General features: G+C 44.9%; 1 protein-coding gene across 1 annotated transcript; it reads right to left on the reverse strand.

The window, feature by feature from the left end:
- Nucleotides 1–250: 250 nt before the first annotated feature.
- Nucleotides 251–19,781, reverse strand: LOC306988715 (uncharacterized protein). The gene is made up of 8 exons (XM_079593854.1): nt 19,482–19,781; nt 8,483–8,782; nt 7,983–8,285; nt 1,995–2,303; nt 1,534–1,827; nt 975–1,283; nt 592–735; nt 251–497 (listed from the first exon to the last, which is right to left on the reverse strand). The coding sequence occupies exons 2-8, from the start codon at nt 8,724–8,726 to the stop codon at nt 481–483; spliced, it is 1,620 nt and encodes a 539-aa protein (XP_079449980.1). The 5' UTR covers nt 8,727–8,782; nt 19,482–19,781; the 3' UTR covers nt 251–480.
- Between the last annotated feature and the right edge of the window lie 66 nt (nt 19,782–19,847).

Raw genomic sequence — 19,847 nt, forward strand, 5'->3', positions numbered from 1 at the left:
GTATTTCAATCTGTGATTTCTCATGTTAAAGCAGAAGCTGGGGAAGTTGTTTATTATTGTGGATAGATGAACAAAAATACATTTGATAATAATAATGTAAACATTTACAAATAATGTTTCAAATAATATTTTAATAATGTAAAGATGTATATGTTCCACACTTCTGAAATCTTTAAACTATATATAAAGTCTGTATTCCTCCAGGAGGCGCTCAACATGATAAATGTAATAAAACACGGAGAGACTCTTGAACCTCAGAGTGAGAAACTTTATTGATAAAGGCAAGAAAATACATGTGACAAATATACATCAGTAGTAAAGTGAGATCTGTGTCTCTTTTTTTCTATCTGAGAGAAATATAAACCATAAAGACTAACACATAAGATTTTTTTTTAAATCCAAAAATAATCAAGCTCAAATATTCAGTATTAATTATGACAAAAACACACTTGAAGAACCTTTAAAGTTCAGCGTTCTGCTTTAGATTTCAATTCTTCCTGAAAAAGATGAACATATCAAGGCATAAATATATCTGACATACATTAATATATGCAAAATCAGTTTGTGAGAATGACATCATCAATCATGTACCTGATGTGTGAATATGTGCTTGATCTCGTTCAGCTCTTCTGGATCTGATGTCATAAACCACAATACTGACAGTAGCCACGCCCACCAGAGCAGAGAGGACCAATCGGATCACAGCTTCAGTAGGACCACAACAGTGGACAGAGTCTGAGGAATAAACACATCAAACTGAGATCAGATCAGTCAATAAACACTAATATCAGCGCTGACATCAACTAATATTTGTGAATACACAGAATTATGATCAAATCTAATCAACAATATTATATTCGGTTCCAACTGAGTTTTTATACGGTCTGTCATCTCAAACTGAAAAGATTCAACAATTCAATATGTAAATAGTAAATAAGAATATTTGAAGGAGAAGAAAAATTATCTCTACTCACCATAGACAGAAACAATGAATACTTTTGATGAGAATCTTCCTGAATACATCAGTAGTTTATATTCTCCAGCATGTTCAGTTGTGGTGTGTGTGACGGTCAGAGATCCAGTTTGATTGTCCAGCTTCAGTCTGTCTCTGAATCTCCCATCAAGAACATCTTCATATACAGTGAATCTGTCGAACCGATTATTGATTTCTGCTATTAAAGTGTTTTCATATCCAAATCTCCACTGAATCACATCATCATCCTTCATTTCAGTGAGACCAGAGTTTAGAGAGACTGAATCTCCCTCCATCACTGACTTCAGGACTGAATCACCACACACACACACACACACACACACACACACACACACACACAAACACACACACACACACAGAGAGAGAAACAGGTTTCATCACAGATTAAGACGGCTCATCGATGGTTTGTAAAAGTTAATAGTTAAAAATTGTTATTTGAAATGAATATCAAGCAACAGAAGCAAAATGGAGTTTGGATTAATAATTGTATCTTTGTGCTGAATAAAATATAAAACGAGTGAAACAAATATTTAACTCACCAAAGACATAGAGCCTGAATCTCTTGGTCTCACTGTTGATCTGTAGATCATATTCTCCTTCATGTTCAGTTGTGGTGTGTATGACGGTCAGAGATCCAGTTTGTTTGTCCAGCTTCAGTCTGTCTCTGAATCTCCCATCAAGAACATCTTCATATACAGTGAATCTGTCGGCCCGTTTATTGATTTCTGCTATTAAAGTGTTTCCAAATCTCCACAGAATCACATCATCATCCTTCAGTTCAGTGAGACCAGAGTTTATAGAGACTGAATCTCCCTCCATCACTGGCTCCAGAACTGAATCCACACACACACACAGAGAGAGAGAGAGAACAAACAGAAACAGGGTTCATCACAGATTAAGACAATCAGTTAATGATTTATGAAAGTAAATCGTCTGAATTATTAATGGTACCTTTGTGCGGTTTAAAATAAAAGACAAGTGAAACAAATATTTAACTCACCAAAGACAATGAGAAAGAAACTCATGATGTCACTGTTGATCTGTCGTTCATAATCTCCTTCATGTTCAGTTGTGGTGTGTGTGACGGTCAGAGATCCAGTTTGATTGTCCAGCTTCAGTCTGTCTCTGAATCTCCCATCAAGAACATCTTCATATACAGTGAATCTGTCGGCCGTTACATTGATTTCTGCTATTAAAGTGTTTTTATATCCAAATCTCCACTGAATCACATCATCATCCTTCATTTCAGTGAGACCAGAGTTTAGAGAGACTGAATCTCCCACCCACATTGACACTGACTTCTCTTCATCTGTCAAACACACAGAGAACAAACAGAAACAGGGTTTGCAGAGATTAATACTGTTAAATCACTTTATAATGGTTTACTCAATTGATTGGTTTAAAATTTACATTTGGAGCCGGGTGGTATTTGAACTTATAAGAAAGAGAGAATACCTGCTTTTTAAGAAAAGCAAGCCCTGATAATCAACGTGGTTGATTTAATCGATGTTCTATGTGAATAAATGTGATGATCATCATTTAATCAGGTGTTAATAGGCTGTGTTCGTTTAATTCTGTTTGTATGTGTATTTTGTGGTTAGAGTTCGAGATGATCGAAGATGTTTGATCGATGCACGTGACGACGATACGAAGTCTTTATAAAAGAGTTAGGTAAGTCGTTAATGTAATGTGTATGTGAGTCACTACTAACCGCCCATGTGAGTCACTACTAACCGCCCTGTGAGTCACTACTAACCGCTCTGTGAGTCACTACTAACCGCTCTGTGAGTCACTACTAACCGCCCTGTGAGTCACTACTAACCGCTCTGTGAGTCACTACTAACCGCTCTGTGAGTCACTACTAACCTCTCTGTGAGTCACTACTAACCTCTCTGTGAGTCACTACTAACCTCTCTGTGAGTCACTACTAACCGCCCTGTGAGTCACTACTAACCTCTCTGTGAGTCACTACTAACCTCTCTGTGAGTCACTACTAACCGCCCTGTGAGTCACTACTAACCGCTCTGTGAGTCACTACTAACCGCTCTGTGAGTCACTACTAACCTCTCTGTGAGTCACTACTAACCGCCCTGTGAGTCACTACTAACCGCTCTGTGAGTCACTACTAACCGCCCTGTGAGTCACTACTAACCTCTCTGTGAGTCACTACTAACCTCTCTGTGAGTCACTACTAACCTCTCTGTGAGTCACTACTAACCTCTCTGTGAGTCACTACTAACCGCTCTGTGAGTCACTACTAACCTCTCTGTGAGTCACTACTAACCGCTCTGTGAGTCACTACTAACCGCTCTGTGAGTCACTACTAACCGCTCTGTGAGTCACTACTAACCGCTCTGTGAGTCACTACTAACCTCTCTGTGAGTCACTACTAACCGCTCTGTGAGTCACTACTAACCGCTCTGTGAGTCACTACTAACCTCTCTGTGAGTCACTACTAACCTCTCTGTGAGTCACTACTAACCGCTCTGTGAGTCACTACTAACCGCTCTGTGAGTCACTACTAACCACCCTGTGAGTCACTACTAACCGCTCTGTGAGTCACTACTAACCGCTCTGTGAGTCACTACTAACCTCTCTGTGAGTCACTACTAACCTCTCTGTGAGTCACTACTAACCTCTCTGTGAGTCACTACTAACCTCTCTGTGAGTCACTACTAACCTCTCTGTGAGTCACTACTAACCTCTCTGTGAGTCACTACTAACCTCTCTGTGAGTCACTACTAACCGCTCTGTGAGTCACTACTAACCTCTCTGTGAGTCACTACTAACCGCTCTGTGAGTCACTACTAACCTCTCTGTGAGTCACTACTAACCTCTCTGTGAGTCACTACTAACCGCTCTGTGAGTCACTACTAACCTCTCTGTGAGTCACTACTAACCTCTCTGTGAGTCACTACTAACCGCTCTGTGAGTCACTACTAACCTCTCTGTGAGTCACTACTAACCACCCTGTGAGTCACTACTAACCGCCCTGTGAGTCACTACTAACCGCCCTGTGAGTCACTACTAACCGCCCTGTGAGTCACTACTAACCGCTCTGTGAGTCACTACTAACCTCTCTGTGAGTCACTACTAACCGCTCTGTGAGTCACTACTAACCTCTCTGTGAGTCACTACTAACCTCCCTGTGAGTCACTACTAACCTCTCTGTGAGTCACTACTAACCGCCCTGTGAGTCACTACTAACCGCCCTGTGAGTCACTACTAACCTCTCTGTGAGTCACTACTAACCGCTCTGTGAGTCACTACTAACCTCTCTGTGAGTCACTACTAACCGCTCTGTGAGTCACTACTAACCTCTCTGTGAGTCACTACTAACCTCTCTGTGAGTCACTACTAACCGCTCTGTGAGTCACTACTAACCTCTCTGTGAGTCACTACTAACCACCCTGTGAGTCACTACTAACCGCCCTGTGAGTCACTACTTACCTCTCTGTGAGTCACTACTAACCGCTCTGTGAGTCACTACTAACCGCCCTGTGAGTCACTACTAACCACCCTGTGAGTCACTACTAACCTCTCTGTGAGTCACTACTAACCGCTCTGTGAGTCACTACTAACCGCCCTGTGAGTCACTACTAACCGCCCTGTGAGTCACTACTAACCGCCCTGTGAGTCACTACTAACCGCTCTGTGAGTCACTACTAACCGCCCTGTGAGTCACTACTAACCACCCTGTGAGTCACTACTAACCGCCCTGTGAGTCACTACTAACCTCTCTGTGAGTCACTACTAACCGCTCTGTGAGTCACTACTAACCGCCCTGTGAGTCACTACTAACCGCCCTGTGAGTCACTACTAACCGCCCTGTGAGTCACTACTAACCGCCCTGTGAGTCACTACTAACCGCCCTGTGAGTCACTACTAACCTCTCTGTAAGTCACTACTAACCACCCTGTGAGTCACTACTAACCTCTCTGTGAGTCACTACTAACCACCCTGTGAGTCACTACTAACCGCCCTGTGAGTCACTACTAACCGCCCCGTGAGTCACCAGTGCCCGCCCCGTGAGTCACCAGTGCCCGCCCCGTGAGTCACCAGTGCCCGCCCCGTGAGTCACCAGTGGCCGCCCCGTGAGTCACCAGTGCCCGCCCCGTGAGTCACCAGTGCCCGCCCCGTGAGTCACCAGTGCCCGCCCCGTGAGTCACCAGTGCCCGCCTGGACGAGCCTGTCTCCCTTCACCAACTCCACGTCAAGTTCCAACCACCAGTCCTTGCTTTTGCACAATATATTTTTTTATCAGTAGACTACTGTTATCGTTTTGTATATAACGTTACATAACTCCTGAATAAAAATCAAAATGTGTTTTGACTGATTTAAAAATATATTTATTGTAAACGGATTTTTTCGATTAGTGAGCGTGGAAATGCAGGTGATAAGTGGTCTTAAGCGAGTCATTGAGTCATTCATTCAAACGATTCGTTAGAAAACGGCCGATTCATCAAGAATGAGACAGATGTTTTGGGTCATTGAATCTTTGACTCAACCGATTCGTTCAAAACACTGAATCATTCAAAACACGATTGAGTTTTGCTGTGAGACGCGCTATGCTGTGATCTTTGTTTGGATTCATTGGAACTATTTTCGCTGCTAAAATGGAACAGAAACCGTCAATATTTTGTCTAAAATGTAAGGGACTTAATATGAACTACTTGTTTATTGAACTGTGATATCAGTGTCACATTTTCGATCATGTTGGCTTTCAGCACTCTTGGTCGTGTGATGTTGCTGAACTGTATCAAGTGTTATAAATATAAAAACACCACATTTTGAAATTTACCGCAGTAGGCCTATGTAATTATTCTTATTTCTTTTGATTATTTTATTTTTTTCTATGTAAAGCACTTTGAATTACCACTTTTTAGCTTTGCATTTACTGAATGAGCACTGTGCCACTGTTCGTCCGACTGTTTGCACTGTATTTTATTTTCTAAACTGTTTTAATTATTCTTATTTCTTTTATTATCTATGTAATTATTTTAATTTCTTCTATGTAAAGCACTTTGAATTACCACTGTGTATGAAATGTGCTATATAAATAAACTTGCCTTGCCTTGCCTATGTTAACTGAGATCTGCACACAAAAACAAATGGTTTCTCAAACACTCAAAACCAAAATAAATAGTGTTCAACCAATCACCGACAGGGGCTGGGTGTTGTGAGGGCTGAGTGCACGAGTGCAAAACCTCACAACACCCAGCCCCAGTCGGTGATTGGTTCAACACTATTTATTTTGGTTTTGAGTGTTTGTGAAACCGATTGTTTTTGTGTGCAGATCTCAGAGCCTAGGCTGCCTACAGAGACGCGGTTTTTTGACATCCTGCTTATGGGGCGGGCAGCTAGCGGATCGTTAGGAAAGATCAGATGAATGTGATCATTTATTTATGGGCCTGAAATCACCGATACAACCTTTAAGCGACACCCCATTTTTCTTAATAGACATGAAAATGCACATTCCGAACTTAAATGGTTGTAATTCAAGAATGCTTTGTAATATATATGTAAGATTGGTTTTGTTTTAAAAAAGACATTTGGTAGATTTTTGTAGAAGTGAAGTAGTTTGAGTTTATGAAAATGTACAATGTTAAAAATTAAATTATTCAAATTTTATATAAAATATATATTTTCAAAACCTGGAGGACTCTAAAAATGCAAAAAAATCAAAGCCAAAAATCTGAACAAGTTGTTTCAAATTTTAGGTTGATATCTCAAGAGCTTTCAGCGAGATTTAGTTTGGGCGCAGTACCACACTTTTCCACTAGTTGACATTACTGCCCATATAAGGGCGCCTCCATTTCCATATGTTGTTTGAGTGATCTGAACCATTATTTTTACAATTTTCATACAATTTATGAAGTAGACATCCTATTCAGAAGTAGTATTGGAAGTTTGGCAGATCGATTTTGAAATGAATTCAACCTCTAAGAAACACAGAAAGATCCAGCCCGATCTCACGGCAATTCGTACAAATTTTACGAGGTGGCTAATTCGTACCAATTCATACGACCTCACTCGTACGAATTTGTACGTTTTTGCTAAATCATACATATTTTACGAGTTGCCAAAATCGTATGAATTCATATGAATGACCCTGACCCCGCCCCTAAACCTACCCATCACGTGGGTTTAGACAAATCGTACAAATTCGTAAGAGTGAGGTCGTACAAATTCGTACGAATTAGCCACCTTTTAATCACTCGTACAAATTCGTACAAATTGGTCGTGAGATAGCGTTGGAAAGATCACGCATGTGCATTATAGCTCGCTGCCACATCACTAATGCTGAATCTATAATTTTTTCTTTACATTTAAAAAATGTGCAGAATTGTTTTCTAAAATAATTGAATGGATGCTATCTTTTGAACTCTTGGCATGAAAATAAACTGAGGTTTCTACCATTCTTTCATGATTTTTCATGTTCATCACTATTTCAAAATAAAGGTCTGAACACGCCTTAGGAGTATGAAAATATTATTGTTGCAAATGGATAAATTACGGCTCCTCTGTATTTTATTTTGAAAATCAGTCACCAAATATGTAAACTAGAGATGGTAAGCTTTCAAATGATATATAGTTACCGTTTTAAATATGTAATAGCTGTGGGCCTATGCCAATATTAGGGGTTAATGTCATTATGCAATGAGGTTAATCGCATTTTTGCTCCCCTGAAAAAAATTCATGCCCATCCGTAAATTTGTCTCTGGCGCTGGGTCTGGGTTGAGTAATACTAAATTATCACCTGTTATTTGTTGAACCATTCAGTTCAAAGCATTGAAGATCTTAACAAAGAAAATGTAAATAATTGATTGAATTAATAGAGAAAAATAAAGCAAATCTAAAACGTGGTTCAGTGTCAATTGATTTTTTTCTTTTTTTAAACGAGCAACACATTAAAAATAAACAATAAAAAATTTGTGTATATAAAAAATTTTCATAAAAAAACAGATGTAAACATTTTTGAACTCACCAATGACAGCGAGAATGAACCTCTTGAACACACTGTTGATCTGTAGTTCATAAACTCCAGCATGTTCAGTTGTGGTGTGTGTGACGGTCAGAGATCCAGTTTGTTTGTCCAGCTTCAGTCTGTCTCTGAATCTCCCATCAAGAACATCTTCATATACAGTGATTATGCCGGCCCATTTATAGATTTCTGCTATTACAGTGTCTTTAAACCTCCACTGAATCTCATCATCATCCTTTATTTCAGTGAGACCAGAGTTTAGAGAGACTGAATCTCCCTCCTTCACTGACACTGGCTTCACTTCATCTGTCAAACACACACAGAACAAACAGAAACAGGGTTTGCAGAGATTAATGTTAAATAACTTTATAATGGTTTACTAAATTGAATAGTTTAAAATTTATATTAAAAATAAACAATATAAAATGACAAAAACCAAATCGTGTATGAATTAAGTTATTTATTTTTCATTAAAAAACAGGTGTAAATGTTTTTGAACTCACCAATGACAGCGAGACGGAAAGTCTTGATCTCACTGTTGATCTGTAGATAATAATACCCAGTATGTTCAGCTGTGGTGTGTGTGACGGTCAGAGATCCAGTTTGATTGTCCAGCTTCAGTCTGTCTCTGAATCTCCCATCAAGAACATCTTCATATACAGTGAATCTGTCGAACCGTTTATAGATTTCTGCTATTAAAGTGTTTTCATCTCCAAATCTCCACTGAATCTCATCATCATCCTTCATTTCAGTGAGACCAGAGTTTAGAGTGACTGAATCTCCCTTAATCACTGCCTCCAGAACTGAATCAACACACACACACACACACGCACACACACACACACGCACACACACACACATGCACACACACACACACACACAGAGAGAGAGAGGGAGAACAAACAAAAATAGGGTTTGTCACAGATTAAGATGATCAGTTAATGATTTATAAAAGTAAATAGTTTGAAATTTAAAATTTAAATTAATATCATTATTAAACACCAAAAGCAAAATGGAGTTTGTATTATTAATCAAGCGCAGTGTTACGACAGGCCTCGTAGACATAGGCTGCGATCAGCTGACGCGGTCAGCTGTCAAATCGCTCCAACCACTACCATCCTCCTATTAGACCGGGAGAATATATATACGCGGCATTACTGCTACTTCTACTCTAGACTGCGCCCTTTCTCTAGCCTGGATGCCAGCCAAACTTATCCCTGCCCACAACATTTGAGGTCGGGAACAAGCGGCAACCTCCCTGTCTCTCTCTTGAAACCAACACCGAAGTGAATTAAACGGCAATTCATCGACTGGCCGCTTGAGGCTGGCTGCAGAAGTGAGTCAAATCTGTATCTCCCCCATGTTAAAATGCCCAACTTTACAGCAGAAAAAAACATGTTTACACCCTGGTACTCAAAGGGGTTTTGGTCTACAGCTAATTTTGCCCTTCATGAAAACTGTGAGGGGGGGGAATTTTTTTATAACTCATCCGTTTAAATTATATTAAGCCTTGAAGTTCTGCATAATTAAGGGCGTGGCCACTTGAGTGACAGGTGGATTGCCGCTGATGTCAATGCTAGCCGTTTGTCTGCTGTTAGCCGTCACTTCACCTCAGCAAATTCCAGCTGCTGAACTTGCCATCTCTGCCGTGTTTGTGCTTTTTTCGGGATTATTTCATACAATTTAATACACCCATTACCTCGCCCACGTCTTTGGATTCCGTCGTTGTCGTCGAGTATCATTCGAGAGAACAACCAGCGCTGTATTTCAGTTGTTTTGGTCTAATGGATGTCTGACAAATTCATTGCTTTTTGGAGTTTTCAGATTTAAAAACATACGTCTATAGATATAAAGGCTACACTCGTTCTGCGGTACCGTTGCACTGGAACAGATTATAACATGCTTATGTACCGTCAGATGAAATCCTGCAGGTGTCTGTGCTTTCTCCGTATATGCAATAACTTAAATGCACATCCTTGAATGAGCGCGGATTTCTAGCGCATTTACTTAAACTTAATAGGTATTATATATGTTTTGATATTATATATGAGATGCGGCCAAAATTTAATTTAAAATGGACTGAATAATAAAGCTCTCTACGAACTTGGCAGCTGACGGACCATAGACTGTAATAAATGAGTGACTAACATGTATGCACATAAATCACGGTCACACACACTCTCAGATTAATATTGTAAGTTACTGCATAATACATTTTCAACTAGCAGAATAGCTGTACAGAATCACTTGGTACTGTGAGTAGCATTAGCATATAGCATTAGCTCCCAAGCCTGAGCTAACTCGATAACGTCGAGCTAGGTGGGCGTGATTTCAGATAGCCAGGCTCCTCAGCTCCGCCTCTTTGCCCATATTCTGTTATCCAGGAGTGACGAGCGGTGATGTGAGGCCAAGATGGCAATGGCCGGCTCCGCCCAATTAAGGCTTCAAAAATGCTCTTCAGAGACCAACGGGTGACGTCACGGACACTACGTCCATATTTTTTTACAGTCTATGGTCGGGAAGTTCGGTCTGGACTTGATCCGTTGTGGAGCAACTATGCTCGAACCAGAGCTGTTCGGACCAATCAAATTGTCAGGGCGGGCATTATACAATGATGGACAGATGATCAACAGTAACTTAATCATCTACGTCACCAAAGAGTGCTTGGGTTGAATTCGTTCACAACACAGACGGCTGCCGCTGGAGAATTGAGATGTGTAGATTCCTCCATCGCGTCAGTTATAGAAGAAATTGACAGTGCATTAATTTTAAAAGAAGAACAGAGAACTGCGATCAAGGCATTTGTCGATCAGAAAGATGAATGAAGATCATGCATAACTTACTCCGTTGCTCTGATTGGTTGTAGGTCTATCCAAGAGTGCAGAGGCATTTTCTTTCCTGGTTTGATTAAACACGCCCCATAATCACAGCCCAATGGAGCAATATCAGACTCATATTCTGACTAGAATCTTGAGTATGACGACATCAGGCTACCCTTACTCCCGATTTGGCATTAATCTTCCTAGAAGATCGTTCCAGGTTACTTGACTGTAGCCCTGTTCCCTGAAAAAGCGGAACGAGGCGCTGCGCTGCTTAGCGCATTGGGAATGTCTTTAATCGTGACCTGCTGTGAATATAGTGTATAAACACGTCAATGCAATCGACCCGGAGGTTATATAGCCTCGGTCGGTGACATCATCGGCACGCACCCGCGACACAAAGCTATAATTAGATGAGCCGCAGGTGCATAGTCAGGATATTTTGTCTGAAGAGCAGTCGTGGGACATCATTAGCACGGCAATGCAGCGCAACATCTCATTCTTCTTTTTCAGGTAACAGGGTTACAGTCAAGTAACCCAGAACGTTCCCTTTCAAAAGCTACAATCGATGCTGCGCTACTTAGCGCATTGGGAATGAGAATGCCCACGCCGCCGTGCTTGAAGGTGTCTGGACTCCTTACGGTCGTGTAGGTGTGCTTGCAAAAAAAAACTAGACATTAGCTTGTGATGTCGACTCAAGGACGTGAGAGCCCGGAGTGGCATTAACATCCAAGCTATTAAATCTTATGAATGTGTGCGGAGTGGACCAGCCTGCCGCATCACAAACAAATTGCAAGGGGGCACCCCTTGCCAAGGCAGCAGAGGAGGCGACACCTCTGGTGGAGTGATCCTTTAGACCCGTTGGAGAAGCTTGGCCGCGTGCGTCATAGGCAAGAGCAATAGCATCCCTGACCCAATGTGACAAGGGGTGAGCAACACCCCTGTTGCTGCCCCCATAACAAACGAACAGTTACTCTTACTTACGCCACTGGCTAGTGCGGTGGACGTAGGTCTGAAGAGCATGGACTGGACATGAGATCTCTCCTGCTCCGGCGTTGTGAACGTCAGAGGGCAGAAAGCCTCAAGAATGACCAGATGTACAGCCGAGAAAGGTACCTGTACGCGCGACACACACTCCATCTAAAAGAGCAAGCGTCTTTTTAAAGATGGCATCCTGCGGCTCGTGCAGAGCCACACTCAGCGACGGGGACGGCCATTTTCTCTGCGTTTCCTGCCTGGGTGAGCAACACGCGGCTCTCGCGCTCGCGGATGGCGGCTGCCCTCACTGCGAGCTGTTGCCTTTAGCGACTCTGAGGACTCGCTTGGCATCACTGCAAGAGCCCGTGTTCACCGCTGTAGTGTCGCGCCGTAAAAAGCGCCGTGCTCAGCGAAACCCGGAACCTTCTCCCAGCCGTCAAAGCTCGCCGGTGCGCCCGCGAGCTACGTCACCGGCTTCGTCTTCATCTATCCCCGACGGACAGCGACCGCAGCCTGCCGCCGCTTCTGTCGTCGACGAGGATGAGGTCGACGCGATGCTGAGAGAAGGGGATTCCTGCTCTCTCCTGGCGTCAGACAGCTCTGTGGATCTCGCGCCTCCTGTCCGTGCTTCGACCGGAAAGAGAGCGAGCATCGAGGCGGAGCTGGTTCGCGTGCTCACTTAGGCCACGGCGAGCCTTGCCCACAACCGTCTGGACGGCTACTTCCTGCCCGGGGAGCGCACTTCACCTGCATCCAAGCTGGCGCCCTTCCTTCCTGAGCTTCATGAAGAGGTCGCTAGACCCTTTTTCGACCAGGACACGGTCCTCTGTTTCTCTGGCGTTCTCCGCTGTCGACGACGCCAAGAACAGAGGCTACCTTTCCCTCCCGCCGGTCGAAGAGCCGATAGCATCGCACTTATTCCCGCCCTCCGCTGGACGGTGTGCTAAGATGGCGCTGCCCTCAAAGGCTTGCCGCATGACGTCATCCCTGCTCCACCACGCTTTCGCCACTAATGGACAGGCTGCGTCAGTGCTGCACACGATGGCCACGCTACAGATCTACCAGGCCGATCTCCTCCGCAAGCTGGACGAGAAGGGACCTGACGCGATCTGTGTGGCGGACTTGAGGAGCGCTACGGACCTCGCTCTCCGCGCTTCAAAGTCTGCAGCACAGGCCACCGTGTCTGAGAGACATCTCTGGCTCACGCTCTCTAACATGCCGGATGCAGAGCGCACCGTGCCGCTTTCCCCTGCTGGCCTCTTCGGAACCTCGGTCAAAGACTTCACCGACAGGTACGCTGAGGTGCAGAAAGCGACTCAGGCTATGAAGCACTTCCTCCCGAAGCGCTCCAACTCTGCAGCAGGCCGTGTGAAACCGTCTGCTCAGAGCTCACAGCCTAAGCCTCTTCTCAACGCCGCCAGACACAGAGCTCAAGATCGCGCTCTCGATCTTCCAGCCGCCGTCCCGTGACGCGTGGCCCGCGGCCGAAGATCGCGTTGAAGCCAAAGCCCCCGAAATCATCCTAGCACTCCTAGGAAAACGACGGTGTTCAAGTCCCGCTGCGGCCGGACCCTCACCAAAGTTTGCAGCTCGTCCAGTCCCAAGAGAAGTGACTGGTCCAGTGTATATAGCAGCCAACAAGCCTGTCTCATTGCCCGCTTGCCTGCACACAAAAGCCGTTTTCACGGCTACCCAGATACGGCCACGGGCGATGGTGTTTCATGTGTAGTAAGACTGCCCACTATAATGTGCCCATCCCTACACACAAACACAGCCCCACACACGGGGCTCAGGCACATAAAATCGACTCAGGTCGATTGCGCATTAAATGTAGCAAACGTGCCCACGACCCAGTGCCCACTTATGCTACCTCCTGAACGCCTCACGGTTTCTGTAAAAATGAAACCAGCGTGCAGGCGCTCCGCCCAGGCGAGCGATGCTATAAAGGTGGTAAATGTGCCCGCTTCCCCACGCCCACACCCACACATAAGCATTACAGTTCCAGTGGTATAGCCCTCTCCCTCCCGGTTTGCCACCGTAGAGGGGTCGAGTGCGGACATTCTGCCCGCTGTCATCAGCGCGGCCCCTGCCTCAGATGTTATGAGCATGACGCTTACGTCACAGCTCACCAAAGCCGCTGTATCGTGAGCCGATCAGAGCGCACTTCACACTCAGCCCCTAGCAACCCATGCAGTCGCGTGGGCGAAACTTCCCGGGTTTCAAAATGGGTGCTAAACATCATAAAAGAAGGCTATTCGCTGCAGTTTCGCCGACGCCCTCGCCGCCATGCGGCGCGCGTCGAGACCACGGTAGATTTGAACGTAGCACATCTACTTCGAGCCGAAATTCAGAAACTGTTGCGCAAAGGGGCAATAGAACCCTTATCTCAAGCTCAAAGCGAAGGGGGGCTTTACAGCAGATACTTCCTGGTACCCAAGAAAGACAGGGGTCTCAGACCCATACTAGATCTGCGGTAACTGAACAAAGCGCTTATGAAGCGTCAGTTCAGGATGCTCACGACCAGAAAAATCCTCGCGCATATTCGCCAAGGGGACTGGTTTGTGTCGATAGATCTAAAGGACGCGTATTTTCAAATACAGATTGCGTCACGTCACAGGCGATTTTTGAGATTCGCCTTCGAGGGTCAGGCATATCAGTACACGGTCCTGCCGTGCGGCTTGTCCCTGGCACCCCGTAAATTTACGAAGTGCATGGACGCAGCGCTCACACCCCTCAAACTCAGGGGTGTTCGAGTGTTGAACTATTTGGACGATTGGCTCATTCTAGCCCAATCTCACTCAGAGATCGTGGAGCACAGAGCCATGTTACTGAACCACCTCGACAATCTCGGTTTAACAGTAAACTGGGAAAAGAGTTCGCTATTCCCCAGTCAGACCATTTTGTTTCTGGGAATAGAACTGAACTCGCTGTCGATGACAGCACGGCTGTCACCCCAGCGCACACTGGATATTTAGCGCACAGTCAGCTCTTTCCGCTGCGGCGCTGTAGTCCCTCTCAAGAGCTTTCAAAGGATGCTAGGTCTGATGGCCTCAGCATCATCAGTTCTCCAGCTGGGCCTGCTGCGCATGCGCCCGCTGCAGTTCTGGCTCAAAGAGAGAGTGCCTCACAGTGCGTGGGCAACCGGTCGTTTACGCCTCAAGGTCAATCAAGCGTGCACCGCAGCTTTGAACCCCTGGGGGTCGAAAGACTGGTACCATTCAGGTGTAAGCCTGGGGACTTCCTCGAGACTGAGGCTGGTGTCTACGGACGCATGCAACGCAGGATGCTCGAGGGCAGACTGCTTTTTGGCCTGTGGTCAGAGCGGGAGAAGCTCCTCCATATAAACTGCCTCGAGATGTTAGCAGTGAGCCCCTGATAACGGGGTGCCACGTTCTGGTACGTTCAGACAACGTATCAGTGGTATCCTACATAAATCGCCAGGGTGGCCTCAGGTCCCTGACCCTGTACAGGCTAACCAGGCGCCTCCTGATATGGGCACGCAGCAACCTGCTCTCGGTGAAAGCAGCGCACGTGCCGGGACTCCTGAATGTAGGACCAGACAGACTGTCCAGGAACCACGTTCCGACAGGAGAATGGTCTCTGCACCCACAGACAGTACGGCTGCTGTGGAAGAAATTCGGCAGAGCGGATGTAGACCTGTTCGCGTCTCAGGAAAACGCTCACTGTCCGGAATTTTTCTCGAAAGGCAAGGACGCTCTGACCCACTCCTGGCCTCGTCGTCCTCTCTATGCTTTTCCCCCTGTCTCCCTCAGGTGGTGGAACGGATCAGGGAAGAAGGATGCTCAGTGCTGCTGATAGCGCCACTCTGGACGAGCCAGCCTTGGTTCCCAGTTGTGATGCAGTTAGCAAGCACCGCCCCGTGGCCAGTGCCTCTGAGGAAGGATCTCCTTTCTCAAGCCAATGGTTCGATTTGGCATCCTCACCCAAAGCTATGGTCCCTTCATGTGTGGGCCATCAACGGGTATCCGCTGACCTCCCACAGGGAGTGTTAAACACGATCACACAGGCCAGAGCTCCGTCTATGCGACGTCTCTATGCTTCTAAATGGTCGGTATTTTCTGGTTGGTGCACAGCTCGTGGCGTGTCACCCCCGGATTGCGGAGTGGCAGAGGATCTCTCCTTCCTACAAGAGCTGCTGGATAAGGGCAGGTCCCCTTCCACGCTCAAAGTCTATGTGGCGGCCATAGCAGCTTTTTCTGAAACAGCGCTTGGCCAGTCTATAGGAAGGAACGATTTAGTCATCCGGTTCCTCAGAGGAGCTAGGAGACTGAATCCTCCCAGACCTCCCACAGTTCCCATATGGGACCTTTCTACGGTACTGGAAGCCATGAAAGGTCATCCCTTTGAGCCTTTACAGGAGATTAATCTCAAACACCTGTCGCTCTAGTTTCTGGCTCTCGCTACAGTGAAGCGCATAGGGGACTTACACACGCTCTCAGTGAGCGCTACGTGCTTGGAGTTTGGGCCTAATGACTCGAGGGTTATATTCAAACCTAAGCATGGTTATGTTCCTAAATCCCTAAACACACCGTTTAGGGCACAGGTCATTTCCCGGTCGCTGGGGAGAATGAGGACGAGAGTTTTCTCTGCCCAGTCAGGGCATTGAGAGCATATGTGTCTCGCTCGTCTGGTTTCAGACAGACGGAGCAGCTTTTTGTTTCGTTTAGTGGGCGTTCTAAGGGACTAGCCGCTTCGAAACAGAGCCTATCCAGATGGATAGTGGACGCAATAGCTCTAGCTTACACAACCAAGGGCATGCAATGCCCTTTGGGTGTCAGAGCGCACTCCACGAGAAGCATGGCTTCATCGTGGGCCTGGTCAAGTGGGATTGCCTTGCAAGATATCTGTATGGCGGCAGGTTGGGCCTCCCCGTCTACATTTATAAGGTTTTATAACCTAGAGGTTCCCGCTCTTCAAGCCAGGTTACTATCGGTCTAATATGGCCAAAAGGGGATAGACTGAAATTCAGTCTTGTTTACATATGGCTATTATAATTAGCAGGGCCGCTCTAAGCCGCCTTTTTTCGGAAGATAGTGGCTGAATCCCTCTTCTTCCAGGATTCCCTGTGAGTCCCCTGGGTGATTATGCACTGCATGTACCCCGGCTGGTCGCCTTGGATCTATGGTGTCGGATCCCAGCACGCACAACGTTTTACATCAAGTTCCCCATAGCGTAGATTCTACGCAGTACGAGAGTATCTCTCTAGAGAGAGGAACGAGCTACCAGGTTGACATTGGAAACATGCTCATTTCAAATGCCATCTAAATGCGTTATTGAAAGACATTTGTTCTAAGGCTATCTGATTGCTATAGAAAACTGCTCGCTCTAAAAGATGCTATTGGAAATGGTGCTGGGTGGTATACTGGTTCATAATGAATTCCGGCATTTATTTTTGTTACGATATGAATTTAAATGTACCGCAATACCAGTATACAGTATGTCGCTTAGCAATTTTCGGAACACAGCACGACACTGTTGAGAGGGTTTTTTCACTGTTCACGTGGTGACGGAGAGCCGCATGTGATACTATGACGGTCAGGGCCGGCTCTAGCTCTTTGGTTGCCCTAGGCGAGATTGAGTTTTGCGCCCCCGTAACGTAACGTAAGGGCAACCCTAGAGGGAGCCCGCGCCCTAGAGATGCGCGGATGGGCTATTATTTAATCCGCAAAGTTTTGCATCACAAAACTCATCATCATCTGTCAGCCATCCATCCGCACCAACGTTTTTGACCAATTTTCAAAACCGCACAGCCCGCCATCCACTGATTTGACGGAGTTAACTCCGTCTCCGATCGGCGCACAGGGACAAAAATAAATAAATAGCCTTAATTAAACGCACTTCGGCAAACCTGACCTTATCTGATAGCTACTGTACAATATTTTCATTGTAGCCTAATAGAAAACATATTTTGGCACATCATTTCAACATGCTGCTATTTACCCTACTACTAATGAATGCCTATTTCACTTTATTTTTTAGCAAATAGATAAAAATCTCGAATAAAATAACAAGGCATTTACATTATAGGCAAACTCTACGCGCTGTCACGTCAGGGTGACGACTAGCCTATAGGACAGCGCCGCCGCTCCCACCACGCGCATCACGCGCTGTGCGTAGGGGACCAAGAGCTGAGGGAGCACCAAAAAAATAGCCTAATGAAAAATCAATAATTATAATGCCGATATTATTTCAGTATAGAAATGCAGACATCCCAAGTCTCCCGGAAGTTCCGGGAGTCTCCCGCATATTGATAGCGGCTCACTGATGCCCGCGAATTAGTTAAAACCTCCGGAATCTAGAGCGAGCTAGAGCTAGAGCGAGCTATTTAATTAAAGGGAACTGACTGTCTTTAGCAAAGTTCAACGTACTTCAGTTAATATTTCTCCATCTTTCCGATAAAGCAGCGTTACGAGCACTGCGCTTCTTTGTGTTCAGCCATTACCGGGTAAACCGCGGTTTCTGCTGCTCATAAGTGCCTCCTGCTGGCACCTCTCTGTAAATGGCATTCGATGGGGCCTTACAAAACTGTATTAATACTAGTGGGGACTTTTCTACAATATTCACCATGCCATGCCAAGCTTACCAGTTATCAACTATATGCTGTTATTTGCAGCATTTCCGTCAGTACCGTACTGGTCGCTAATGTAAATTTTATCGTATACACTCATACTTAGGCTTTTCGTATTGCGCATACTGTCCTAAGCGTCAGGCTGTAGTAATCAAGCATTGTTTTAGACTCATCTGGTTGCATTGGAAATGCTTGTCCTTTTCTATCCAAATATTGCACATGCTGCTTTAAGGTTAGCTCATGCGTACGGCTAAAGCTCATCTATTCTAGATTATCGCTAACATACTCGTGCAAAAAAATAAATCAGTTGTTATATTCACCGCAGAAGTCTGTTATTCAACACTAACACCAAGTAGCTTGATCCGTCATCTTCACCTCCAGTGCATCTGTGTGGCAACGTCACCACGTAGGCTCACTATTAGCCGACGCTGGTCATGTGTGTGATGCGTGTGACGTACAACACAGAAGCGCTGCGCAGTTATACTACGTGAACTCACTCGAGGCCCACACTGAAGATAATGAATAGTGGAATAAAGTCGTTAGTTTTGCTTGTTTTTTTGCGCACAAAAAGTATTCTCGTCGCTTGATAAACATATTGTGTAGCCACTGTAGTCACTTGGACTATTTTAACGATGTCTTTATTAACTATTCTGGGCCGGCAAGTTTCAATCCCTTAGAAGCCTGTGGAGGAGTGAGACAGCGCTCAGATTTAATCACAGATATCTTCATTTGTGTTCTGAAGATGAAGGAAAGTCTTACGGGGAACAACATGAGGGAGAGTAATTACTGACAGAGTTTTAATTTTTGGGTGAACTAAACAATATTGTCTTTTCTCTTTTGCAGGAACGGAACATGGATATGTTTTTTTTTTTGGGGGGGGGGGGGGGGGGGTTCTTCAGGCAGTTAATACCTCTCATAATGTTTGGGGGGTTAATACTAAATCTGTATGCCATTAATTATGGAGCAAGAACCCACATAAGGAACCATAACGCCAAAGATAAATTGTGTTCAATAAACACAAGTAAACTTGTCAAAGTGGTCTTGTCTGAAATGATATCTTTGTGCTGATAAAAAAAAAAAAAAAAAAAAAAAAAAAATTATTATTATTTAACTCACCAAAGACAATGAGACTGAATCTCCGGATCTCACTGTTTATCTGTATATGATAATCTCCATAATCTTCTGTTGTGGTGTGTGTGACGGTCAGAGATCCAGTTTGATTGTCCAGCTTCAGTCTGTCTCTGAATCTCCCATCAAGAACATCTTCATATACAGTGAATCTGTCGAACCGTTTATAGATTTCTGCTATTAAAGTGTTTTCAAACCACCACAGAATCTCATCATCATCCTTTATTTCAGTGAGACCAGAGTCTAGAGAGACTGAATATCCCTCCCTCACTGACACTGAATAACCAAACACTCCTGAAGAACAGAGTTTTTCACAGATTAAAGCTTTAAAATCACCTGATGTTGGTTTGATGA

The sequence above is a fragment of the Phoxinus phoxinus genome (genome assembly GCF_949152265.1).
Source record: "Phoxinus phoxinus genome assembly, chromosome: 20".
Classification (NCBI taxonomy): Eukaryota; Metazoa; Chordata; class Actinopteri; order Cypriniformes; family Leuciscidae; genus Phoxinus; species Phoxinus phoxinus.

What these genes read in the sequence shown, in the direction of transcription:
- LOC306988715 (XM_079593854.1), bottom strand. Translation starts at nt 8,726, where the DNA reads ATGAAGGATGATGATGAGATTCAGTGGAGATTTGGAGATGAAAACACT. An exon ending in TTTCCGTCTCGCTGTCATTG is followed by an intron (nt 8,286 to 8,482) that starts GTGAGTTCAAAA and finishes TGTGTTTGACAG; the next exon opens with ATGAAGTGAAGCCAGTGTCA. An exon ending in GTTCATTCTCGCTGTCATTG is followed by an intron (nt 2,304 to 7,982) that starts GTGAGTTCAAAA and finishes TGTGTTTGACAG; the next exon opens with ATGAAGAGAAGTCAGTGTCA.